Genomic DNA, 26,153 nt, shown 5'->3' on the forward strand with positions numbered 1-26,153 from the left:
AGAAGATTATAGTTACAAATAGTCACTATGATCAAGAAATATGATTCCTAAGGAAACCACTATCTAAAAAATAACAACATAAATGTTAATAAACAGCAAAGGCTTTTTGTTGAGGCTTTCATCATTTCAAGACTTAATAGTAAACTCTGGGGAGTATAATTCAGTGTGAGAGTGCTTGCCTAGCACACATGAGACCCTGGGTCTGATCACCAGCACCAAAAATATAGATGATACGGCAGAAGTTAATGTGAAACTGTTCACATTGCATATTTAATCTTTTGTTGTATATATCTCCTCATTGTTCTCCTTGGATAACAGATTCTTTCTTTTGGCCTGTATTTCTAGTCCAATATGTTTTGTTTTTGGTTTTTTTTCAGTATTTCATATTGTATAGCTCTTTACATTTTTAAGACATATGCACTATCTCATTCAGTCAAATTTCCTCTGAAGCACATGGCATAAATGGTATACCCATTTAACAAGTCAGGAACTGAACAACAGAAATATTAATGATGTGGCTAGAACCCTGTGAGTAACAAGTGGTGGATGCACAAGTGGGGCCCAGATAATGAGCCCCTGTTGATTGTGTTCTTTACTCATGACTATTATTTGACCTCTCTGCTTTGTGTACAGTTCATTCTATATTATTTTTTCTCATTGCAGTCCTGTTTTGCTCTACTACCAAGTTACTTAAGTTTTGTGAGGTTTTTTTCATTTGTGGAACTGAGGATTGAAACCAGGGCCTTGTGCATACTAAGCAAGAGCTCTATCACTGAGCCACATCTCCAGCCCAAGATGTATTGTCCCTTTAGATATCAGCCTCTCTATTTTTTTCAGCTTCTTTTATTGGTGCATTATAGTTGTATAGTTGTTTGTAGTGATGGGAGCCTCCCTTATATGCATATTTTTGACATATACATGTATGTGACAATATACATACATATGACATATACATATGTATGACATACATATATATGACAATAGATATCTTATGTAAGATAATATATGGCTTTGTGAAGCTTCCTACTATTTCTTAATTAGTGTGGTTTTAATTTTCCCCAGCACATGAATTGATATGATTGTGATCACTCTTATGGTGAGTACAGTAACAGCTCTACCTAAGATAATACCTTAGCAGAAAATGTACACAAGACCTACTCATCAGACAAAAGTCCTCCATACATAAAACACTGCCATGCAGGGCCCTTGATGGACTCCCTTTGGCCTTAATCTCATTTTGTTACCAAACATTGTTTCAGCTACATAATTTCTAACCAGTCCCCATTAAAAAAAAAAAAAAAAAAAAAAGTTTCATGTAATTAGACTGTATTCTCACTGGTCCTGATAGTTTTAGTTTTCTACCAATCACCAAGTCACGCCCCACTCCCATCCCCACTCTTTTTCTTGACAATTTTGTCTCCTGGTTTGTTCTCTATAATACTACCTCCATCTTAATCCTTGGTAATTTCAACATATACATAGGTCAATAGTTTCTGTGGTCCCTGAACCAGAGCAGCATCAGCATCACCAGGGATCTTAGAAATGAGAATTCTCAAGTTTTATCCCAGAGACTCTGGAGTGGGATCTTGCAATCTATATTCTAACTGGCTTGAACTTCTTGCATGAACTAAGAAAGGTTACCTTCAGAAGCTCCAAATTTTAAGGCATCCCACTGCCATCAAATCCAAAAGCAACTAAAGCATTGTTATATGATTTTGAATTATAACCTATTTGTTAAAATAGCTCCCATTTCCCCTAAGGACAATCTGCATTTCCACCTCAGTTTAGTTCATTGTCTCATTTTTGGGTCTCAACAGGGTTGGGAACTCAAACGAATGAATATAGTTCTCAGATGTAGTGAATGATAATGTGATGGTGGAAGAAGAGAGGGTACCAATTTTAGTGACCTTCAGTAGAGCAGTGGAAAGAAATCGGTGTAAAGCCCAGGACTAACGGAAAAGTGAAATCAGTGATGACTGCTTTATCTTGAACCCTCTTATGATTTTATCTACCTTGAATATGCTGATATATTATATGATACCCAAGTTACACTACAACTTACAATGGGACTAATTTCCACTTCCCCCTAAGATCCACATTTCACCCCCACTCACTAAAGGTAAACACTGAAGCCAAATGGTCCTTGATTTGGGATCCTTGAGTTTGTTTGCTCTGCCATCACCATCTGACCCCGCTGCCCAGTAGCACCATTCCAGAGGGAAGTTGCCTCTAAGGACTGACTAGTAAATCTCTCAAAATTATTTGCAGAAAGGCCTAAGAACACCAATCAGCAACAAACCCCCACATACACTTTAAAACACCATTCACAGTTGCATGTTTCCTTCATTTTCCCATCTCAAGTACAGCCAAGGCATCTTGCAGGTTAGCAGACGCTACTCATTTAAGAAAGTATGAAGCAAAATGTTACCCTCCTCATTTTCAGTGCAAAACAAAATGAAGTGGAACCATTTGCCTGTGGTGAGTGAGGCAAGGGTAGAGGGCTGGAATGCAGGACTTGATTCCTTATTCCCTACTTCTAACCACATCCTCTCCACTCTGGGATATGTAAGTTGGTTATTACACTGGGGACAGGAATGAGGAAGGGGATGGTTTCCTTTTATGCTTCTATTTGGAAACTTACATCTAAACTCTAAACCAAGTATAAAACACTCCATTTCAACTTTAGTGAGAGCAGACGATGACTCACATGTAGTATGTATCAGAGCTTTGGGTACCATGACTTTCTGGGTCTTAAGTAATGGATTGGCTATATATTGATAGAGAGTGTTCTGAGTAGAGACAAGAATAAAACAAAAGAGAGGAAGTTAATGCCTAATTCAAACATTTTAAAAGCCTAATTAGCCATTGATCATTTACCCAGTCTCTATTTATGAATTTTCAGATTAAATTGTTTTTATTTATTTTGGGGGTGCTGGGGGTTGAACCCAGGGTCTGGCATGTGCTAAGCAAACACTTTACTACCAATCTACTTGATAGCTCATATAAGTTCGCATGTGAAAGACAATAAGAAATTTAGCTTTTTATTTGTCTTACATTTTTTATACTAGAGTATGAAGTCTTTGCTTTGTGCAATGATGGCCTTGTTCTTATGGTTTTGTTTGTATGTTTTCTTTTTTATCTACTAAAAGATATACCTTATTTTTTGTACAGTTGTTTCCCCTGCTGTATTATTTAATAAAATTTATTCTTAATCAATACACAAAAACATAAAAATTGTAGATATTTATGGAGTACTATATAATGTTTAGTATTGAGTACTATTAATATAGTATTATTGAGTACTATATAATGTTTAATATTGTGTAATATTATTATTATTTGGTACTGGATTGAACTCAGGGCTTTACACATGCTAGATAAGTGCTCTACCACTGAGTTACATCTCCAGTCCTTTTTATTTTGAGACAGGATCTCACTAAGTTGCTGAGGCTGGCCTTGAACTTGTGATCCTCCTGCCTCAGCCTCCCAGGTCACTGGGATTAGAGGCATGTGTCACTGACTTTATTTTCATTTTGAGACAGAGTCTCACCAAGTTGACCAGGCTGGCCTCAAACTTGTCATCTTTCTGCCTCAGCCTCCTAAGCAGCTGGGATTATAAGTATGCACCACTGTGCCCAGCTAATATTAATATTTTCTAAAGCCTAGGAATAAACAATGAAACAGAATGCATGCATTATAATGTATATTCAAAAACATCAAAACAGCCTAACCCAACTGGTCTTGAAAATGATAACCTTTGGGAAATCTTTCAGGCCTGTCATGATTATTGGGAAAAAAATAATCAAACATTTATTCAAGTTTTTTTTTTTTCCATGTGACATACTTTTAGAATTTCTAGTCTTTCAATACTGACACTTTCACTTGTGGAAAGTCATATCACAACTCAGGAACTGGTAGCTTCTAGTTCCTCTAAGAATATCCCTCAATCAACAAATTGTCCACCTAGCTAAGGGACAGCTTCCTGGAATTAAGACTGCAGAACCTAGGTTATAATTAACTCAGACTTCCTCCTCCTCTTGTACCTTGGCCATGACCTTAATCTTCACCTAGATTTTCCATCCCATCTACGGATAAAAATTTGTTCTAAATTAGATCAACTGAACTCTAGTCCTGTTAGCCTAAGATAAGTTGGCATTGGTGGTTGAAAGGAATCTTAAACCAATTTTAAGTCATACAGTTAGATTTAAGCATGACTTACACAAAGCTAAACATCTTAGTGGGGGATAATATTCCCCAACTTTTATCCTTTTCTCCCTATGATAAAAAATATCAGACATCACTTGGTAATGCTAGAGTCTAATGAATCAGAGTAATTTGGAGGGCTGGGGATGTGGCTCAAGCGGTAGCGCACTCGCCTGGCATGCGTGTGGCCCGGGTTCGATCCTCAGCACCACATACAAACAAAGATGTTGTGTCCGCCGAAAACTAAAAATAAATATTAAAAAATTCTCTCTCTCTCAAAAAAAAAGAGTAATTTGGAGGGAAAAATATGTTTCCAATTCCAGGAACTGCAGCATGGTCAATACAAAGAAAAAATTAAAAGGAATGATAGAATGGGAGGGGCTTTGGAATGGAGTAGTTTTCAACTGCATGGATTTAAAGTCAGATTTAACTGAGCCCTATTCTATGTGATCTTGATTCTCACAACTTTTCAAGAGATTAAGGCACATGAGTTAGACAGTACAACCAAGGGGCTGAGGCAGGAGGATTGGGAGTTCAAAGCCAGCCTCAGCAAAAGCGAGGCGCTAAGCAGCTCAGTGAGACCCTGTCTCTAAATAAAATACAATATAAGGCTGGGGATGTGGCTCAGTGGTTGCATGCTCCTAAGTTCAATATCTGGTAACAAAAAAACAAACTAAACCAAAACAAAACAAAACAAATATCAACAAGAAAAGTCTGCATCTTTTTTTGGTCCCAGAGACTGAACCCAAGGATGCTTAACCACGGAGCCACATCCCCATCCCTTTTTTAGTATTTTATTTAGAGATAAGTTCTTACTAAGTTAATTAGGGCCTCACTAAATTGCTGAGGCTGGCTTTGAACACAAGATCGTCCTGCCTCAGCCTCCAGAGTGCTGAGATTACAGGTGTGCACCACCATTCCTGCCTAGCTAGAAGTGCACATCTTATGCTAGGGTTGTACAGTAGAGACTGAGGAATGCTTGAGTGGAGGGATAGCACCGAGCTGGGTGTAGAAGTCAACTAAGGATAAGAAAGGAAAGAAGGACATTTTAAACAGAGAGAATATACTCCAAAGCAGGATCAGAAAATATAATTCAAGGAAATAAATAAAATTGGTTCAATGAGGCAGGAACACAAGGAATAGATAGATGGGTCTTGGAGACAAGGAATGAGGGAGAGTTAGAACAAATTATAAAGAATCTTGAAAGTGATAGGAATAGTAAAGTATTTTAAGAATGAAATTAATATAGTCAGATTTGCATTTTAGGAAGTTTAATATTATATCAATGCATAAGACTGAGAACTATTGCAGTAATCCTGAAGCCAGTGTGGGTACATAATTAGAAGAAGAAATACCGGCTGCCCATGGAGGCAAATGCCTATAACCCCAGCTGAGGAAGTCTGAGCCAGGAGGATCACAAGTTTGAGGCCAGCCTGGTAACAGTGAGACCCTGTCTATAAGTAAAAATAAAAAGACCTGGGGATGTAGTTCAATCATGCATAAGGCCCTGGGTTCAAGCTCTAATACTGCAAAAAAAGAAGGAGGAGAAGAACAAGAAATGCAGGAAGAGACAAATTTCAGTGTAAAGAAGAATTCAGTTTAAGGATGTACAGGTGAAGACATTCAACAGATTACTGGTTACATGTATCTGAAATTCAAAAGAGGAGTTAGTGCAGGAAATTAGTTAGTTCATTCAGAAGTCACAAGCACCCAAGAATAGGTGAGATTGCTTAGAAGGAAATCCCAAACTGAGAGAAGGCAGGCATTTGTGTAGGTTTTGTTTATTACTATATCCCTAGCACTTAACACTACCTGGCAGTATTCAGTATTTGAATAAATAATGAAAGTAGAGCCAACAACTGACCATGGGAAACCAACATTTTAGGGGTTTGAGATGGAAAGTCAGAGAAGTAGGAGAAAGTGCAAGAGAGAGTAAGTGAGGTCACAGAAACCAAGAGCCTTCCTGAAAAGTGTCCACTAGTTTGGTAAATAGAAAATCATTGGTGTCTTTTGTGACAGTAGTTTCAACAGAGGTGGCAGTCAGATCATAGTGGCTTGAAGAGTATGTGGAAGAGTCACCTGTGAATATCAGTTACTCTTTAGAAACCTGGCTACATCTTCATTAAGCGTTTATCTTTTCCTTTTCCTTGGTCCTTCCCTCAAGCTACTAGATAGGTTCAAGTCTCCCTATGTTTAAAGTTAAAAAAGAAAAACAAAACCTTCCCTTCATTCTCATGCTACCGACCTATCTTTCATTACCCTTCTTCTCTGTCAGTGGATGGAAGTGTGTGAATTTTGAATCCTCTTTCTTCTGTTGGTTCTCCTAATGCTTCCCTTCCATTTATTTCCTGATCTCAACAGTCTGGTAATATATCACTCTCTCTCTCTCTCTCTCTCTCTATATATATATATATATATATATATATATATACACGTGTGTGTGTATCCAATTCACTTACTTACTCATCCATTTGTTCTTGCCTCCTCTCTTTCTCTCTTATCCTATAGTGGCCATACCCACTATATCCCCTTTCTCCAGTCACACTGGGCCTCTCTGTTGTCCCCCAAACTCTCCACCAAACACAAGTATCTCAGGGCTTCTGCATTTGCTGATTTACACTTCGAATTCTCTTAGACATCAGTTGGTTCACTCTCTGACTTCCTTCAATGTCCTTTTCAATTATGACCTATTTTTTAAGAGAGAGAGAGAGAGAGAATTTTTTTTAATATTTATTTTTCAGTTTTCAGTGGACACAACATCTTTGTTTGTATGTGGTGCTGAGGATCGAACCCCGGCTGCACGCATGCCAGGCGAGCGCACTACCACTTGAGCCACATCCCCAGCCCCAATTATGACCTTAACCTAAAGCCTGTCCATCCTTTATCAGCTGCCACCCTGCAGCTTCTCCTAGCTCTTTACTTTTTATCCTACCTACATAGCACTCATCTCCAGCTGATTCCATCTAGTTATTTATTTATCGTTTGTTTCCCTTCACCAGACTGTGAACACCTACAAAGCAGACCTACCAAGAACACCTGCCTGGAGGAGCAGAGATAAAGATAACCAAAAAACTATTCCTGCCCCTGAGGAACCCACACTTTAGTGAGTCATATAACCTACCAAGTAATTAGAATGGAAAAGCTCAGCGGCAGTTGGATGCAAGAGTCTGAGGCCCCAGGGAGCAGTGTGGTTTGGGGCGGCAGTTATGGCACTCTGCAGCCTGGGTAGTAGTTAAAACTGTGAGATCATTCTAAGAGAATGAGAGAAATGACAAGCACTCAGGAGACACCAGTGTCTAAGGGTGAAGGACAGAGAAAGAAAACGGAGAAGCAGGCATACAAGAGTGAAGAAGAACTGGGTGAGTGAGGGCACCGAAGGACGAGATTCTATATTTCTTTTATAGAATACTACCAACAGGATGGGAGTGTGGCTCAGTGGTAAAGCATTTACCTAGGATATGCGAGGCCCTGGGTGACAACCCCAGCATCACAAAAAATATAATAATAAAATAAAAAGAAGAAGAAAAAGAATACTACCAATAATATAGTAATGAACCTGTCTTTCCTTTTTTTGGTACTGGGGATTGAACCACCCAGGGGTGCTTAGCCACTGAGCCACATCCCCAGCCCTTTTATTTTTTTATTTTGAGACTTGGTCTTGCTAAGTTGCTTTGAACCTCAACAAAGCTGGCCTCCAATTCGCGATCCTTTTATTTTAGCCTCCTGAGTACTAGGATTACAGGCAAACTTGCAATCTTTTTTAAAAAAATATTTTTATTATTTGTTGATGGACCTTTATTTTATTTACTTATTTACTTATTTAATTGTGGTGCTGAGAATCAAACCCAGTGCCTCACGCATGCTAGGCAAGCGCTCTACCACTGAGCCACAACCCCAGACCAAACTTGCACTCTTAATCACCATATTGTTTTGTTTTTTTTTTTAAAGAGAGAGTGAGAGAGATAGAGAATTTTAATATTTATTTTTTAGTTATCGGGGGACACAACATCTTTGTTTGTATGTGGTGCTGAGGATCGAACCCGGGCCGAATGCATGCCAGGCAAGCGCGCTACCGCTTGAGCCACATCCCCAGCCCACCATATTGTTATCTATAAGACCGTAATGTGGCAGCTCTCTATGCCTCTGCATATTTTATTGAGTACCTGTTCTGTTAAGGGTCCCCTCCTGTTCTAGACTCTGGGTGCTGAGTAGTGAAGCAGACAAAGACCCTCCCTTCATGGAGCTTCCATGTGGGGGACACTGATATTAAACAAATCTTCAGTAATAAGTGCTGTGGAGGAAAAGGAAGTAGGGTGAGGTATCATAGATGACAGTGGTGGCCTCTGAGGAGGGGACATTTAAGCAGAGATCTGAAGGAAGTGAGAGAGTGAGCCAAGAGGATATCTGGAGGAAGAACATTCCAGGCAGAGGGAACAGCAAGTGCAAAAGCCTTAAGGTGTAAGTGTGCCTGCTGTGTTCCAGGAACTGCAAGGAGGTCAAAGAAGTAGGGCTAGAATGAGCTCCAGGACAGAGAGGCAGGAGATAAGGTCAGAAAGATAAGGAAAGGCTACTGGGACATATTGTGTATACATATGTGTACACACACATACCTTTTTCTTCATTTGTTCTTTTTAGATATAAATAACAATAGAATGTATTTGGACATATTATACATACATGGAGTATACCTTATTCTAATTAGGATCCCATTCTTGCAGTTGTACATGATGTGGAGTTTCACTGGTGGTATATTCATATGTGAACATAGGAAAGTTATGTCGGATTCATTCTACTGTCTTTCCTATCCCCATCCTCTCTCTCTTCCCTTCATCCATCCATACTTTATGTATTCTGAAATACCAGACAACAAACTTAACAGTCTCTGCCTTTGGGGAGTTGGACTATTGTTGGAGGGAAGGAAGGGATATTTAGACTTTTTGATTTGCTCTTCCATAAGATTTGAAATTATTGCCTTACATATCTCACTGTTATAATAACCAAAAATTAATTTAAAAATAAATTTGTTGGTGCACACCTGTCATCTCAGAGGCTTGGGAGGCTGAGGCAGGAGGATCACAAGTTTGAGGCCAGTCTCAGCAACTGAGCAAGGCCCCATGCAACTTAGTGAGACCCTGTCTCAAAAAATAAAAAGAGCGTGGATGTGGCTTAGTGGTAGAGTGCCCCTGGGTTTAATCCTTGGTCCCCCCAAAATCAAAATAATTAAATAAACTAAATGAATTCTTAAACACGTCTTAAGGGACTCCAGCTAAAAGTTCCTTCCTTTCCTTCAACAACACTTCCTCAGGGTTGCCTCCCCTGCTCTTCTTTGCCTTCCCCATTCCCACCTCACCTAACAGTCTGACTTGGGACTTCACCTTTCCCCTACAACTGCTCTTACAGACATCACCTGTGGCTTCCCTCTGAACACAATGAACACTCCTCACTCCCCTTTCTTCTGGACCTCTGTGCTGCATTGGATGTTGTTTATGGTTCCTCTGAAGCTCTTTGTCTTTGGTTTCCCTCCTGCCCTTTTACCTCACTGGGTTCGTTCTTTCTCCATCTCCTTCCTTTGAGTACTTTGGGTTAGCTCATCCCACAGATTTGGGTTTCTTCTGGCTCTACTCTTGACCCTTTGCTTCTATGTGCTACATACATTCTTGTGGGGGTCTCATACGTATCCATGGATTTAAGTACTGTCTCTGTGCTGCTCAGTCTCGGGTCTTTGTTTTCTATATTTTCTCCTGAGCTCTAGTCTAATTAATCCAGTTGCCTATCAGATAAATTTATTTATCCAGCCCCCAGCTGCAGATCCTGCAGGCATCAAACTCAACTACTCCAAAACCAAACTCATCACCTCTGAGCAAAAACCTCCCCTCTCCCCTTCCTCCTGTTCTTATTTTGGTAGTTGTTATCTCCATCATCCCCATCTACCCTAGGTGACAACTCAAGAAAGGCCCTCTTCTGTAGCCACTGCGTCCCAGTGGTCATCAAAAGCCATTCTGTTTGCCAAATTTCTCTGGAGTCTGTCTTCATTTCTGCACATTTATTTCCACTCCATTCGTTATACATGAGTGGATTAGTGCCTATGGATACATGGGTTTGAGGTTCTGGGAAGAGGTCAGAAATACCCTACCTGTATTTCTGCCTCTTACATATCTCACTGTTATAATAACCATCCTGCCTTCTTACACACAGCTGCTACCATGATGTCACATAGATTCATAGATTCTAACAATTTGAACCCTGCTTGAAATTTTTCCATTTTTATTTTATTTTGTTTTTTGGCAGGTAGGTACAGGGGATTGAACTCAGGGGCACTCAAACAGTGAGCCACATCCCCAGTCCTATTTTTTTTTTTAAGAGAGAGAGAGAGAATTTTTTAATATTTATTTTTCAGTTTTTGGTGGACATAACATCTTTATTTTATTTTTATGTGGTGCTGAGGATCAAACCCAGCGCCCCACACATGCCAGGCGAGCGCATTACCGTTTGAGCCACATCTCCAGCCCACCCAGTCCTATTTTGTATTTCATTTACAGACAGGGTCTAATTGAGTTGCTTAGTGCCTCACTTTTGCTGAGGCTGGCTTTGAACTTGCAATCCTCCTGCCTCAGCCTCCTGAGCCACTGGAATTACAGATGTGTGCCACCATACCCCACAACTTTTTTTCCATTTTTATAAGATAAAATCCAAACTCCTTAATATAAACTGGCCAGTTGCCTTCTGTCATTATCCTACATGTACCTTACATTCAAATAGCCCTGAAGGGCTCTTGTTTCTCAAAACTCCATACCTTTTTTGTGTTTCTGTGAAGTTTTGAGGTAGCTTATTTATTTATTTATTTATAAATTTTGAATCAGGGTCTCTCTAAGTTGCTGAGGCTGGTCTTGAACTTGAGATCCTCCTGCCTTAGCCTCCCAGGTCGCTGGGATTACAGGCGTGAGCCAAACATCCAGCAAGATAGCACATTTGTGTCTCCAACTCTAACAGTACCTGGGACAAAGTAGGTGCTTACTAAATAAATGAAACAATGAAAATTAGAAAGGACAAAGGTTGAAGGTAAAGATACCCACCAGAAGTCTACTATGCGAGTATAATTTAGAGGCAACTGGGAAGAGGGGGGAAAGAAAATGCTTTAGTGCAACCTTTCTTTCAAGTTTCTGAAAGGTGAAACAACTATAGTCAAGTAATAATTATGTCATATTCTTCCCTTGGAAAATATGAACTTTGATCACTGGTACAATTTCAGATGGAGATAGTTTAACTGATTTTAAATAAAAATAGCCCAGTACATGCAACTGCCAAAATCCTCTGATAAAACCAGACCCCTTGGTATGAATCCCAAGGTTCAAGAGTGCAGCTAGGAAGGGACTTTTATTCTGCAAACATTTTTTTTTTCTTTTTAGTACCAGGGATTGAACTCAGGGGTACTCAACTGCTGAGCCACATCCCTAACCCTATTTTGTATTTTATTTATAGAGACAGGGTCTCAGAGCTCTTTAGTGCCTCGCTGTTGCTGAGGCTGGCTTTGAACTCACCATCCTCCTTCCTCAGCTTCCCGAGCCACTGGGATTACAGGCTTGTGCCACTGTGCCCGACCTCTACATACATTAATGGGTCATTAATTGTAACTCTGAGCCCATGTTAATTCCTCCAAAGTATTGGTTTCCGATGAGAAATCTTTGGGGGAGGGGAAAAAGTAGCAAACATCTGGAGGTCCCTTTGAAGCCAGAAATAATTTGTGAATTTGCAGAAATGGGCAAAATTTGGGATTCCATTTTAAAAGTTTAGTTCAGTTATTTGGAAAAAAATTTAAAAGATGTGTATTTTTATTAGGTTGGCAACAATCAAGGTTAAAAAAATGCTTTCAGGAAGGGAGTGGAGAAAAAGGGACTCTTATACATTGCTAGTGAATGTATGAATCAGTAAAACCTTTTGGGGACAACTTGGTAATATCTATCAGGATTACAAATGTACACATCTTCTGACTCAACATTCCACTTCTAGAAATGTATATTACAGATATATATTTGCAGATTTTCAAAATGATATATGTTCAAGGTTGTACTCAGCAGCATTGTTTGAAATTCAATAGATTAGAAACAACTTTAGTGGTCACCAATAGAGAAATGGTTAAATTAAGCTACATGTATTTGAAACAGCCCTAAGAATAGAGAAACTGTCTACAGTTAAATGATTTCCAAGTTATATTAAATGAAATAATTGAGATACAGGAAGTGGGTTTAATATGCTTCCATACAGAAAAACTTCTCTGTGTACTTGTTTGAGTAGGCATAGATTATCTCTGGAAGAATATACAACTGGCCTGGGACTGTAGCTCAGTGGCAGAGTGCTTGCCTTACACATGTGAGGCACTGAGTTTGATCCTCAGCACCACATAAAAATAAACAAATAAAATAAAGGCATGCTGTCCATCTACAACTACAAAAAATTAAAAATAAAAAGAATATACAACTGATAACATTTTCCCCTACAAAGGGTAAGATATATAAGGGTTGGGGAGGTTGTTCAGAATTAGTGGAATGAGATTTTTAAATTAATTTAAAACTTTAATCATTTGAATGTATTAGGTATTCAAGAAAAATGAATTAAAATTTAAAACTAAAAAATAAATACAGCCTATGTAATTTTTTAAATTTATTTTTTAGTTGTAGATGGACACAATACCTTCATTTTATTGATTTATTTTTATATGGCCCTGAGGTTCAAACCCATTGCCCCACATATGCAAAGCAAGCACTCTACCACTGAGCTACAAACCCAGCCCCAGCCCATGTAATTTAAGGTAATTTATGAGTAAGTATAGACTCCTCCCCACTGTCCCCCCTGTCCCCCAGCCCCCTCCCTTTTTTTTTTTTTTTTTTTTTTGGTGCTGGGGAAGGAACCCAGGGCCTCACTCATGCTGGGCTACACCTCCAGCCCCAAGAATGACTTTTCATGATCAGTAGTTTGATTAGTGGATATCGGTGTCAGACCTCAATGAGTTTTGGTCCTAATTACCTGTGCAATTTTTCCACCTGTAAAATCAGAATTATCTCATAGGTTTGGTGAAAATTGAATGCATGTAAAATACTGAGGCTCACATTCTCTGTGATGGAACTTTGTGTCACCTGTACTGGATGTGGATTTTCACCTGGATGCTGAAGGTGAAATGGGTGGGCCTGATGGAAACCTTCAAATGTTTCAATAAATTCACTTTTCTCTCTTTTCAAAAACGAACAAACAAAAAACCCTGAGGCTCACAGAAAGCACTCAATAAGTGTTAGTTGCTATTGTTATTTCTGCCCTAAAAACTCCAACAATAAACAAAAAATTTTTTTCTGGCTCCTTTTGGACTAGTCTAGAGGCAAAGATACAAACTAGATGATTTCTCAAGGAGTTTTTCCTGCCCAGAGGCTTGAGTCTTCACAATCTTCAAAGACATTCTTGCTGCTGCTGCCACCCAACCTGCAGACCTCCCACCTGTGCTAAATGAAGTGCGCTTGAAGTGAGGAGGTTACTCAGAACGTTTATGTTTTCTCAAGGGAGGAGGGCGGGAAGAAATCCTGTTGACACAGTTATATAAAAGCCTGTCACTCAGTCCCCTGCCTACTACCTCTGCAGACCGTTATGCATATTAAAGAAGGGGGGGGCGGCAAATACAAAAGAAAAATAAGCGAGACAGAGTGGAAGAAGGAACAAATCAGGATGCTTGAGGGACTCCACGTGGTCGCCAATCTGTAACTGATCAGTGCAGCTACACTGAAGCAAAACCCCCAGAGCCCAACGTTAAATATATTGTAATGGAGAAATCGTCCACAATGGGGTGTCTACGTCCTTAGCAGAGTCTTGGAGCTACCGTTTAATACTCTCCCACTTCTCTCACCCGTTTTTGCACCTAGTAAACCACACGATGTAACAACGGAATCTGGTTATGTGCGTGCGTTGTGTGAGTGTGCGCTTTGCAAACCATCTGGGTCCCATCCTGCCCAGTTGGAACGATGATCGATCCGGGACGAGTTCGGGGAGTTGGGGTTTGCTTGTGTCTTCTCCCTTTATCTACTCCCTTCCATCTCCCACTCCATCAATCGCTCGGCACAAACGTTGGAAGGACGTAGGTTTTCAGCACCAGGAGGCCGTGGACCTTCTCTGGAGGCGTGTAGTGCACCCTCCATAGGGCCAGAGCTGATTGCAACCTGCTCACCACGACCCTCCCCCTCCTTCCCAAATTTGCCGCCCCAGGCTGTAATATTACAAGCAGTGCGCAGTCCCGGTGCGGGAGTCCAGAAAGGCTGCGTGACCTTCCAGCGAACTCCACCTCAACTGCGGGGGATGGAGGCTGCCCCGGGGCCTGCTGGCTGGGTATCGATCCCCCAGCTTCAACCAACGCAAGTTCTCCCGGCACAAACCCCTCCCTCCCTTCGCGGCTTTCCCAGCCTTGCAGGATTCTAACGCCTTGCTAGAGGCGCCCTCCGCAATAAAGTAAATCCGGTGGATATTCATCCCCCGCCCTATCCCTCCTCCTTTCTTCCCCCTCCCCCCTCAGCAAGCTAACCCCGCTCACAGAGCTCGCCGCTGGCGGGCCCCTTCCACCCGAGGATCATAATGCCCAACGCTCTTTTCTCCCCCTCTCTTAATCAGAAACGTGTTCGCGAGCCCCCCTCCCTCTGTGTGCATACATTAGGGTCTGCTTTGCATGCAGCGGCAGGCTGGGACCGGAGGAAGAAGGGGCGGGGGCGCTTTTGCCCGCCTCTTCCCTCCAGGCCCCGTTAGCCACCCAGCTTCAGCTTCGCTGTAACACCGCCTCGTTAGCGGAGCATGCCGTGGCCCCAATGCCTGGACTGGAGAAACATAACCCAACTCCGCAGAAGGGCACGAAAGCCAGAAGCTCCTCTGCCCCGTGTGCACAGTAGGGCCAGGAGGTGGCGGGAGACCTGCCACTTGGTGTGTGCATTTTAGAGAGAGTTCCAGCATGAAGATGGGAGGGGCTCCTTTTTTAAGGCGCGTTTACTGAGGGCCTGTCTATTTTGCATATAGTAAACTGGGCAACGCTTCTGTTTTGCATGTAGTACAATAAGAGCTCTTATTCCAGTGGCGTTCGATTCGGGCTAATCCTGCTCGTATCCGTGCCCTGAGGCGGAGGAGAAGGTTCGCTCCTCCCGGACCAGCACCCGCGCTATACTGGAAGCTGCTCTCCTGGGCGGTTCGATTCCCAGCGCGTCCCGGGAACGTGTGTAATCTGCCTCTCGGCTCCCGAGCTTGCAGGCGGCTGGGATCCCTCCGCCTCCATCCTCCCAGTAGCCCTCGCCCCCTCCCCCTCTCCCCGGAACCCGCGCGCCGCTCCGGGCTCCTGGGCTTCCTTCCCCCCTCCTTTTCCCTAGCAATGCCGCTCCCGGAGGGCGGGGCATACAGTTATCCAGGTTGCGGGGCGGGCGGGCGGGCTGGAGGAGGCCGCCCGGGCCTCGGCATGGAGTAGCAGCCGCCCGGCGTCAGAGGCGGAGGCCCGAGTCCTGTATACAGATTGCGGGGCGGTCAGGCGCGGCCCGGCGGTCTGCATAGCTGCAGGCCGGGTGTGCGCAGCCAGGCGGCGCCGAGCGGGTTAGGCAGGTTCCGGGGCCCTCAGCACCCCCCCTCGCCTCCCCGCCCCCCTGTGTTGTCGCCTCTCCCTCTCCTGCTTCACTTCACGGGGCGAACATGGCGCACAGCTGTCGGTGGCGCTTCCCCGCCCGACCCGGGACCACCGGGGGCGGCGGCGGCGGGGGGCGCCGGGGCCTAGGGGGCGCCCCGCGGCAACGCGTCCCGGCCCTGCTGCTTCCCCCCGGGCCCCCGGCCGGCGGTGGCGGCCCCGGGGCGCCCCCCTCCCCCCCGGCTGTGGCGGCCGCGGCGGCGGCGGCGGCGGGAAGCAGCGGGGCTGGGGTTCCAGGGGGAGCGGCCGCCGCCTCAGCAGCTTCTTCGTCGTCCGCCTCGTCTTCGTCTTCGTCATCGTCCTCAGCCTCCTCTGGGCCAGCCCTGCTGCGGGTGGGCCCGGGCTTCGACGCGGCGCTGCAGGTCTCGGCCGCCATCGGCACCAACCTGCGCCGGTTCCGGGCAGTGTTTGGGGAGAGCGGCGGGGGAGGCGGCAGCGGAGAGGTAAGGGGGCGAGGAACCCCCAGGTCCGGGGTCCCGACCCTCTGAGGAGCCCCTTCCCCTCCCCCATCCTTGTTTGAGGAGCATCCCAATTCTGGAACCATCCTGGGGTCCCTGACCCGGGGCAAAGAGCCCTCCCATGTTGGGATCCCCATACCGGGCTGCAGACCCCAGACGCCCCCACCCCGGGGTTTGGACCCTTCTGGCCAAGGCGTTTGCCCCTCGCCTCCTCCCCCGGACCCTTCCCCAAATCCCTTGGCACAGACCCTCTCGCCGGGGTTTCCCATCCCGGGCCTGAACCCCTCCTCCCTTTCACAGATTACCTCATCCGAGCAAGATTCCTCCCTCCCTTCTAGAGACCTGATCCCGCCACATCCCCGCCTCCCTCTCTGGGCAGATGTGTTACTCCTAGGGCAGTTTTTCCTCTCGGGCATCTCTGGGATGGTATCCTCGTCCAGGGCCCCGTTCTTCTAGCCCCTGGGGATTGGTGTCCCTTCCCAACACCTTGCTTCCAAAAACCTGACGAGCCCCCGCCTAATCCCCGACAGGTCCTTACCTTGCCGGCCACTCCCCCTTCCTTCACCTCCACCCCCACCCCACCCCCAGCAGACAGATCCTCCCGCGTCCCGCCCTACCCCACGGGGAAATCTCCTTTCCTCTCCACCTTGCCAGCCCTCACCTCCTTCCCTTCGAAGATAACATAACGGTGCTCTCCTCCTGCAGTGGTCTCTTCCCCCATCTTCCAGAGCCACCGTTTCTAGTCTACTGGTAGCAGGGAATTAATTACTCTACCTAACACTCCACCCAGTCCCTCCTTCAGAATGAAGGATCAGTGGCATCTTTGAGGGGAAATAGTCCAGCGTCCCCTAGCCTTTGAGAAGAGCAGCTTTCCAGCACTCTTTTGGAGAGGAACAGGCTTTCCCTCCAGCTCTGGGGAAGGTGGCCCTGTGATGGGAGGTGTTTGTAGGGGTACTTGGGCAGCATCCTCCCATGGGAAGCAGCTGCTCTCCTACCCCACCCACTGCGCCTGAGAGCACGCAGTCTCCAGCCCTAGCTCCCTCCCACCCTTCTTTTTCTCGACATTTCAGTATTGATCTACCTTTTCCTAGGCCAATCCTGGGGCTTGCAAGGGATGGGGGAAGCCGGGTTGGGGTGAGGAGAGTAGGTAAGGGACAGTTTTACTTTGCTCGTGTTTGCTTTGGTTTGGGAGAAAGAGAATTATGAAGCAAAGTTATTCCTTAGAGGGAGGCGTTAGGTTTATCTCTGATTCTTATAAGAGAACCCAGTTTGAATGACGGGCCAGACTTTGCCCCTTCCCCATTAGTAAAGGGGTAGAATGGGGATGCTTTTGACAGTCATTATGCAGCCTTCTTTAGTAAAATGGAAAGTTGCCCTGGGAAGGGAAGTTGAGTTCAGGTTCAGCCAGTGGCGTTGCGCATTTGTTTTCCATTGGATGCAGAAGGGGGAGTTTGAAACACAGGGGAGGGGGGGAATAACGGGATGGGGGATGCTAGGAGGAGGAAGAGCAGCTGCTAGGGGCTGAGGAGAAGGGGGGTAGGGGGTTACTGCTCTGGAGTGCTCTTGATTGAAACAGAAAGGGAAAGATAACAACCAGCCGTTTCCTGCGTGCTCTGCCGTTGGTGCACACAAAATATCCTGGGCAAACCCCTTTTTGCCTTTTGTGCCCCACACCCCTTTAGATTTACCAAAAGATCCTGGGAAGATGGGGAGGGAGGAGATCCCAGGGACCTCAGCCCCTTCTCTCAAGGAGCTGACATTTTTTAGTGCCTCCTTTTTAAAAATGTTTCTAAGGCAGCCTGATCAGGAGACTGACAACAACCGCCTTCTGACAGCAAGGAGGACATGATGGGGGCGTGTTCCTTGCTATGTAGCTAGCAGCAGCGTCCCCTCTCCCTGCCTCTCTCTGCTCTATCTCCACCTCCTTTTCCCAGCCTTCAGAAGGCAGCTGCAATCAGCAGGGTTGTTTGAGACTATTTATTGGTTGCTGTAGATTATTATTTTTTTTGAAAGGCCAATTCTGTATTTTTTAAGCTAACAACACAGATCCCATGTAGTTGGAGAACCAAAGGCCTCATACATGACAAAAAGACTGAACCGTTCAGGTTACTTGCATGGAGTTGGTGCTTAAATGTGAGTTGATTTTGTTTTTTTAAAAGATACAGCAGCAAAAAAATAAAAATAAAAAAATTAATTTACCTGCTTATTTTAGAAACTGAGACTTGCCTGATTATATATAGAATTTTAGCCCCATGTATATTTGAGTATAATAAGAAAGTCTGTCTTAGAGAAGTTAGTCTGTTTTAAGGGATCCTAAGAAGCATTTTCTTCTTGTTTAACATGCTTATATACTTTGTAATGAAGGACCAAATTTCACCTTCCAAATGTTATCACATATTCTAAAGCAAAGTTTTATGCTGACAACTTCCAATCACAGCTTTTCAAGAGACTGGTTAGAAAGAGAGAGACCTGGATTCAGGGACCTAATGTCTGGGCACCAGAATATTTTATCTGTTGGTCATTGAAAAATCACCTTAAAAGTTTTAATCAGGTGCTATATATTATCTTATTTACTGGTGTTATGAAATGATTGCCAATTGGTGTTTTATTTTGATTCACATTAGTGTATAATGTAAAGCTTGTCAAGAGTTGCAGTTAATTTAAATAAGATGATATTAATAAGGGTTTTTTTTTTTTAAACTGTTGCCTGAACAGTACTTGCTACTTAACTATGAGAAGAGTAGTTGACTCCTTACATTAAAATTCAGAATTTTTTCTGATTAGGCTTGAATGAGCTCTTGGTAATCTTTTTATGTGGTAGTTTGAAGCAATCTGGTATAGGTTGATGTGTTGTTAGTGCTAAACCAGAGTGACTATCTCCTTTGATCTGGTAGTTTTCAATGTAAGAACTAAGCATTAGTCTTATATAATCTTGCAAATCAATGATAAAGTTCCAAAAGGGCTCACCTGGGTTGATATAGAATTCTAAAGATTGCTTCTCAGAACTTGCTCACAGCTCCATATCAAGTCTTGTCTAGATTCATGAAGAAGAAATGGTTATATAACCCCAAATGATCCTGACCTCTTTAAATAGTAAATTGTGGTTTCTTTAATTGAATAATGACTAGAAGTTGCCCATAACAAAACCTTTTAAGTTAATACCAATAAAAGTAGGTGACAGAACTTCCATATCACTTCCCTGTTGGGACTCTGTTACCAGAGGAGACTTATCTTTTACTATCATTGATTCCTAACTTTGCTCCTATTGAATAACTCTCTGGTAACAACTGTATTTAAGAATTCCTCATGGGCTGGGGTTGTGGCTCAGTGGTAGAGCACTTGCCTAGCTCGTGTGAGGCACTAGGTTCGATTCTCAGCATCGCATATAAATAAATGAAAAAAATAAAAGTCTATCAACAACTAAAAATATATATGTATAAAATTTAAAAAAAATTCCTCATGACCAAATTGTTAAAACAGGATTTTTTTTTTTTTTTTTTGTACCATGGATTGAATTTTTGGGTGCTTAATCACTGAGCCACATCCCCAGTCCTTTTTTGTATTTTATTTAGAGAAAGAGTCTCATTGAGTTGCTTAGGGCCTCATTAAGTTGCTGAGGCTGGCTTTGAACTAGCAATCCTGCAGCTTCCGAGCTGCTGGGATTACAGGCTTGTGCCACTATTCTTGGCTGGAAGGGATTGTTTTTAAAAGTACATAGGTGTTGCTGATCTCCTATGTGGGCTTTCTGTATAATAGGAGTAGAATTTATTTTATTGTGAACTTTAAGAAATCAGAGGTTCATTTTTAGCCCTTTCTCTCCCTTTCTCTGTCACTGGGTAGTTAGAAGACCTTGGACAATTTATTTTTCTTTTTGTACCGATGATTGAATTCAAGGGCCTTTTACTATTGAACTATATCCCAGCCCCTTTTATTTTTTATTGTGAGACAGCTCTCATTAAATTGCTCAGAGCCTCGCTAAGTTGCTGAGGCTCCTCACTAAGTTGCTGAGGCTCCTCAAGCTTGTGATCCTCCTGTCTCAGTCTCCCAAGCCACCGTGATTAAAGGCATGCACCACTGTGCCCATTGACATGTCATTGTGTTGATGAAACAAAAAGAATATGTATATATGTATGTTAGTTGTAGATAGATACAATACCTCTATTTTATTTACTTTTATGTGGTGCTGAGGATAAAATCCAGTGCTTTATATGTGCTACCACTGAGCTACAACTCCAGACCAACAATTCATTTTTAACCTTAAATTTCTGATACGTAAAATGAAAACTTTGCACAAAATAGCTCATGAATCCTTTTTTTTCCATTATCTTGACTTATATTAAATTTTTGATCAGGTCAGAATTTCTTCTTTTGTGTGTATTTCAAGAACGAGAATCAGTGCTCTTGTTTGATGATTTGTTTTTGTTTTTGCTTTTGGATTGAAACCAGGGATATTTAACCACTGAGCCACATCCCCAGCCCTTTTTATTTTTAATTCTAAATTGCTTAGGGCCTTAGTCTCCCAAACTGCTGGGATTACAGGCATGAGCCACTGTGATTTTTAATATCAGTTTGTACATTTGCCCACTTAACTGGCATCATTATTAGGAGAAATTCCAAGTTGGTGGGAAGTTTTGATTTTGTGGAAAAAATATAACTGAAGTTAGCCAATTTCATTTATAAGAAACACGTAAGGGCTGGGGATGTAGCTCAGTGGTAGAGCGGTGGCCTAGCATTGTGAGGCCCTGGGTTTGATCTCTAGCACCACATAAGACAAACAAAACCAATAAAGAAAAATGAAGAAAAAGTGTTTAAGAAATGGGGTCTCACTATATTGCCTAAGCTGGCCTTGAACTCTTAGCTCAAACAATCCTCCTGCCTCAGCTAGGACTACAGACGTACACAACTGCCTGGCTTGAAGATAGTTTTAAACGAAGTTCTGAGAACCTGTAGGAATTCCAGACATTATCTGGTGTGTAGAGAAGCCCTCTTCTTTGGCTAAATTTCTTGTTTGGCTCTTGTTTTCATTGTTGTACATTATTTTCAGTCTAAGTAGTATATTCCTTAAGCTTTTAAATGAAAAGTTCAGTAGATCAGTGTATTTATTAGTCCAAATCCCTACTTTATGTTCAAAATGAACTTCTTTGTTTTTTACTGAGCATTAGAAATTCAGTCTTTTTCAGTCATCTCTCACTAAAAACCTTATGAAATGTCCGTAACTTTATCTTCCACTGAATTATATTAAAGCACATGGTCCTTGCTGAAATCATTCACAAAATAGTGATTTACCTTCTGATTGGAAGCTAAGAAAAAATATTCTCATTTTGACTTAATTCTCATCTCTTTGCTCACCTTGAAGCTGTCCTTCCAGAGAACAACTGCAGATTCTATATCTGTTGCCTCCCTTGCCTTGTGGCTAGAGGGGGTGGCAACCATGCTTTTTTCGCTCAGAGGCATAACAGACTGCAGTGCTTCTCTTTTGGAGACTTGATGTGTTTTAATTGTAGGTCTCCTAATTAAGATCTCTTTGAGCCGGCCCACATTCCACTAATGTTGGCACAGCTTCCTTCTAGCACTTAACTGAAGGCCTTCAATTGAACCTTTTGTGAATATCTTGTCTCTTCATTCTTCTTCTGCCAAGGTGGAGCCCAGTGCCTTGGACCTTTGAGAAAGGGGGAAGCTTTGTGACCATCACTACTTTGGGAGGAACTTATTTAAGGATTGCTGGGGTGGGACCTTCCTTTGTTTGCATGTTATTTTCAGGGATTAAGAAAGGTTAAATTACTAATGAGTCTGGCATGATACACCTATTTTAATCAGATTCTTAACCTTGTAGGCACTAGTAGAAAAGAAGATGCTCATGTGTTCACTGATATAAAGCACTTGTTTGGATCTCATCTAGACTGGTTTATGAAGCTTAATGAATGAAATCATGTCATGGAGTAAATCACAGACTTGTGATATTTGTGTACCAGCAGGTTGTGAAGACAATCAAATGAAATTATTGGTTGCTCCTAAATTATGTCAGATTTTTTGAAACAGACTGAAAGTTAGCTTTGAGATTCAAATTAACTTTTTAGATTAGAACGGACTTTAGGAGGCTCTAGAAATTGTTGAACTAATTAAAGAATATTCTTGTAGTGCTAATATTGCTTGAGAAGTGAGAAATTGGCTGACTTCTAGAATAGTTTCAGAATAAGTCTTTTTTCCCCCACTGGAAAAAGTAATTTGACTTTAGTTCTATAAGTGCTCAAAATATGGTCCCTTCATATATCTGTATGTGGCATGCTAGAGGAAACAGGGAGTCTTTTATTAAGAAAAGGATTCTTAAGTCCTTCACCTGGGCCCAGATGGTTTCATTGATCACATCAGTATGAGGTAGGCAGACAAAGGACTATTTTTTTGTTGTTGTTATTGTCATTTCATTGGTCATGAAGAAGACCTGAAAGAAGGAAGTACAGGATCATTTATGGCATGCATTAAATAAAGCTGGAGGCCTGCACTCTTATACCTGAGTGGGTGGTTTTATGGCTTTATTCTCTAATTGCTGGCATTTATGACTGTGTGGATGCTACTGGCCCTGTGGCTGAGGTAGATTATGCTGGGAATAGGGAGGGAGAAGGGGTCCTTTTGTCAGCCTTTTCATTTCCCCCTTCAATAAGGTCTCTGAGAAAGCCCTGAGGAAATGCACAGACACTTGGACTGAGAGAATGACTTCCCATAAAATGGTTCTTTATATTTTTAAAAAGGATGATCTGCTTTTCTTGACCTATCCAAAGAAATCCATACCACCACTGTTAAATATTTCAGTGAGCTTTTTACCTTGTCAGGTTACACAACAGGGGAAGCCAACCATGAGGCTAGAGCCACTGTGGAACATTTGCTTTTATAGACTAAGGTATTTGAAAGGAGAATTTTGTTGTATGGTTTGTAGTAGTTGTAGGTGATGAAAGTCTCCTTGTAGGGTTAGTACAAAACTTCTTAAGAAGCCAAGTTTGGCTTAACTTTTTTAGATGTTGCATATATCTCCTTGGTGAATTTTAGTTTTAAGGAAACAGTTAACAAAGATGTAAATATAAGAGTTAGTTGGCAGTTTTATATACAGTGTATGAAAATTCCCCTTTCATTGAAATGAGTAGTTGTTTTTCTATTTGACAAATAGACTGAAGGGGTTTCCCCAGATATATTACCTTTAATTATTGCTACAGCAATACCTTATTAGGCACCAGTGAGTAGGATCTATTTCACTGTCATTTATTTCAGGACTTGGAGTTTCTGGCATATATTTTACCTATTTCTTGGATTTTTGTGTTTGGTTGGAATGTTTAGGTGGAGGTTTTTTAGTTATTGATAGACATTTATTTTATTTATTTATTTTTATGTGGTGCTGAGGATTGAACCCAGTGCCTCACACATGCTAGGCAAGCACTCTGCCGCTGAGCTACAGCCCCAGCCCATGGGTGGAGATGTTTTGTTATCAGCAGTGAGAATTGTGAACCCTTCTAATATTGGAACTATTTGAGAGATCTGTCCCTTGTCGGTGCTTTGCTGAAGCATCGTTTCATGCTCATTTTATAGTATCAAAGTAATTATGGTTTTCTGTCTTGAATTAGGAGAATATAAGACCCTTGTGGAGTGGAGTTTTTAAAAAAAATTTTTTTTTTTTTAGTTGTTGATGGACTTTTTAAAAAATTTATATGCCATGCTGAGATTCAAACTCAGTGCCTTACACATGCGCTCTGCCACTGAGTTACAACCCCAACCCATGAGGAGTGTTTTTGAAGACGTTTTTTTCATTAGGCTCTCCTTTAACTATCTCAGTTCTAAAAACTAGGGAAAAGTTAGTCATCATCTTACTCCTAGAAGAACAAATATTTATACATGCCAGTATCAATTTTTGTCCATCTGTGAATATTGACAATTTTTAGATCAAACACAACATTGTCCCTGAATTATTGCCTTTAATTATAAGCCTTAAAATCTTGGGATAACATATCTCTTAAGATTAGTTAATGAGGAAATCCATTGGTAATCTCTGGTTAGGATTTTTTATTCATGCATATATAAACACCTTTACAAAGGAGAGGCAGAATCTCATAATCTAATCTGGAATAGTGTGAGATAGTATAGCACAGTACTTAAGAGCTACTAAAACTGTGGGCTCTGGAATCTCATTTTAGCCATTTATTAGCTGGAGGTATTGGAAAGTTTCTTGACTTCTCAGTTTTTTTCATTTGTAAATTAGGGGTAATCTAGGTTCTAAGTTATTGTGAAGCTCAATTGAGACCAGCATGCAAAGCACTTAGCACTTTGCCTGGCACATGGGAAGCCCTCATTATTATTAGAATAAAGAAACTAAAAGGACATAACTACTGTAATCTTTTTTTATTTTCTACCAAAATAATTGGTTTTTATTATTTTGAGGTATACCTTTATATGTGTGCCCATTTGAGTACTGTAAGCTCTCTCCATTTGCCAACATGAATGCTACACACATCTTGACTTCAAGATGTTCTTAATTTTGCTTTGGGTGTCAAGCTTTTTTTTTTTTTTTGTATGGGAATTGCACCCAGGGGCTCTTAATCACTGAGTCATATCCCCATCCTTTTTTTTTATTTTAAAATCTTGCTAAATTGCTTAAGGCCTTGCCAATGCTGAAGCTGCTTTGAACTTGCACTCTTCCTGCCTCAGCCTCCCAAGTGTCTGTCCTAGCACATATTGAGTTCTTCTGTAAATTCAGTGGAACCAAACTGAAGGTCAGCCACTCATCTTGGTAATATTGGTGTCCAACCAAAACATAATTAGGGACAAGGCAAAAAGAAAGGAGGAGGAGAATAAGTAAATAGGCAGGTAGGATACCAAGAAATAATGCCCCCATGAGTTGCATAATTGTCAGGGAGGAGATGGGGAGGTAGCTCTGAGGCAGAACTCTTCTGGCTTCAATTCTCCGTACTGCAGAAAACCCCAAAACCCTCAAATAGTCAAAGCAAGTTAAAGTTTAAGAATAGCTAGTAGAGGACTGTATGCTGTAGAAGGCAAAATATAGTTCTGCTGTACATATCACAAAAAAAGAAAATTGACAGGTTGTGGTGGTGAACAGCTATAATCCTAGTTATTCAGGATCAGGAGGCTGAAGCAGGAAGATTGCAAGTTCCAGGTCAGCCTGGACAATTTGGTGAGACCCTTTTTCAAAATAAAATTAAAAGGGAGCAGAGGATGTAACTTAGTGGTAGACCACTTGCCTAGCATGCACCTGGCTGTGTATTCAATCCCCGATACTACCAAAAAAAAAAAAGGTTTGTGAATATACTCAGAACACCATCTTTTACAGATTAAGAAATTGAGGCACACGCAGACAAGTAGTTTAAGTCATATGGTTAGTATGTGGCCAAACTGTGATTAAAATCTTAACCTACATCTACTTGACAGTTCATTCTTGCTCTTTATTCAAGTCCTTCTTGTTCCTGCCCCCATCCAGTGGATTTCTGAGTCACATCCATTAGACTGTGATAGCATTTCCTTAATCTGTCCCTACTTTTCAGTTTCTACAGTCCCAATAGAAATTCATTACCTTTGCATGGATTGTTGGGATAATCTCCTACATCTGGTCTCTCTGCCTTCCCTTTTCACCCTATACAGGGTTGCCAGTAGTTTTCTTAAATATAATCTGACTATGTCACTATTTTCCTAAAACTCTGACTTTTAACTAATATACAATTTAAAATTCTCAGCCCTTCGTAGTCTAGCTGGCCTTCATTTCTACATCTTGAACCTTATCTCCTCAACATCCATACTCTCTTTTCAGCTGT

The 26,153-nt window shown here is 42.0% G+C and overlaps 1 protein-coding gene across 6 annotated transcripts in view; it reads left to right on the plus strand.

The window, feature by feature from the left end:
* The first annotated feature begins 15,810 nt into the window (after positions 1-15,810).
* Kmt2a (lysine methyltransferase 2A) overlaps positions 15,811-26,153 on the plus strand; it is an 83,947-nt gene continuing 73,604 nt past the window's right edge. For 2 of the 6 annotated variants that reach the window (XM_071616743.1, XM_071616740.1), the window contains exons 1-2: positions 15,811-16,332; positions 18,382-18,480. In XM_071616743.1, coding sequence (XP_071472844.1) covers positions 15,898-16,332; positions 18,382-18,480 — 534 coding nt within the window. In that variant the 5' untranslated portion in view covers positions 15,811-15,897. Of the gene's footprint in view, positions 16,333-18,381; positions 18,481-26,153 lie in introns of those variants that run through there. The other 4 variants (XM_071616744.1, XM_071616745.1, XM_071616742.1 and 1 more) reach the window with 3 other exon arrangements.

The sequence above is a fragment of the Marmota flaviventris genome, chromosome 9 (genome assembly GCF_047511675.1).
Source record: "Marmota flaviventris isolate mMarFla1 chromosome 9, mMarFla1.hap1, whole genome shotgun sequence".
NCBI classification, from domain to species: domain Eukaryota; kingdom Metazoa; phylum Chordata; class Mammalia; order Rodentia; family Sciuridae; genus Marmota; species Marmota flaviventris.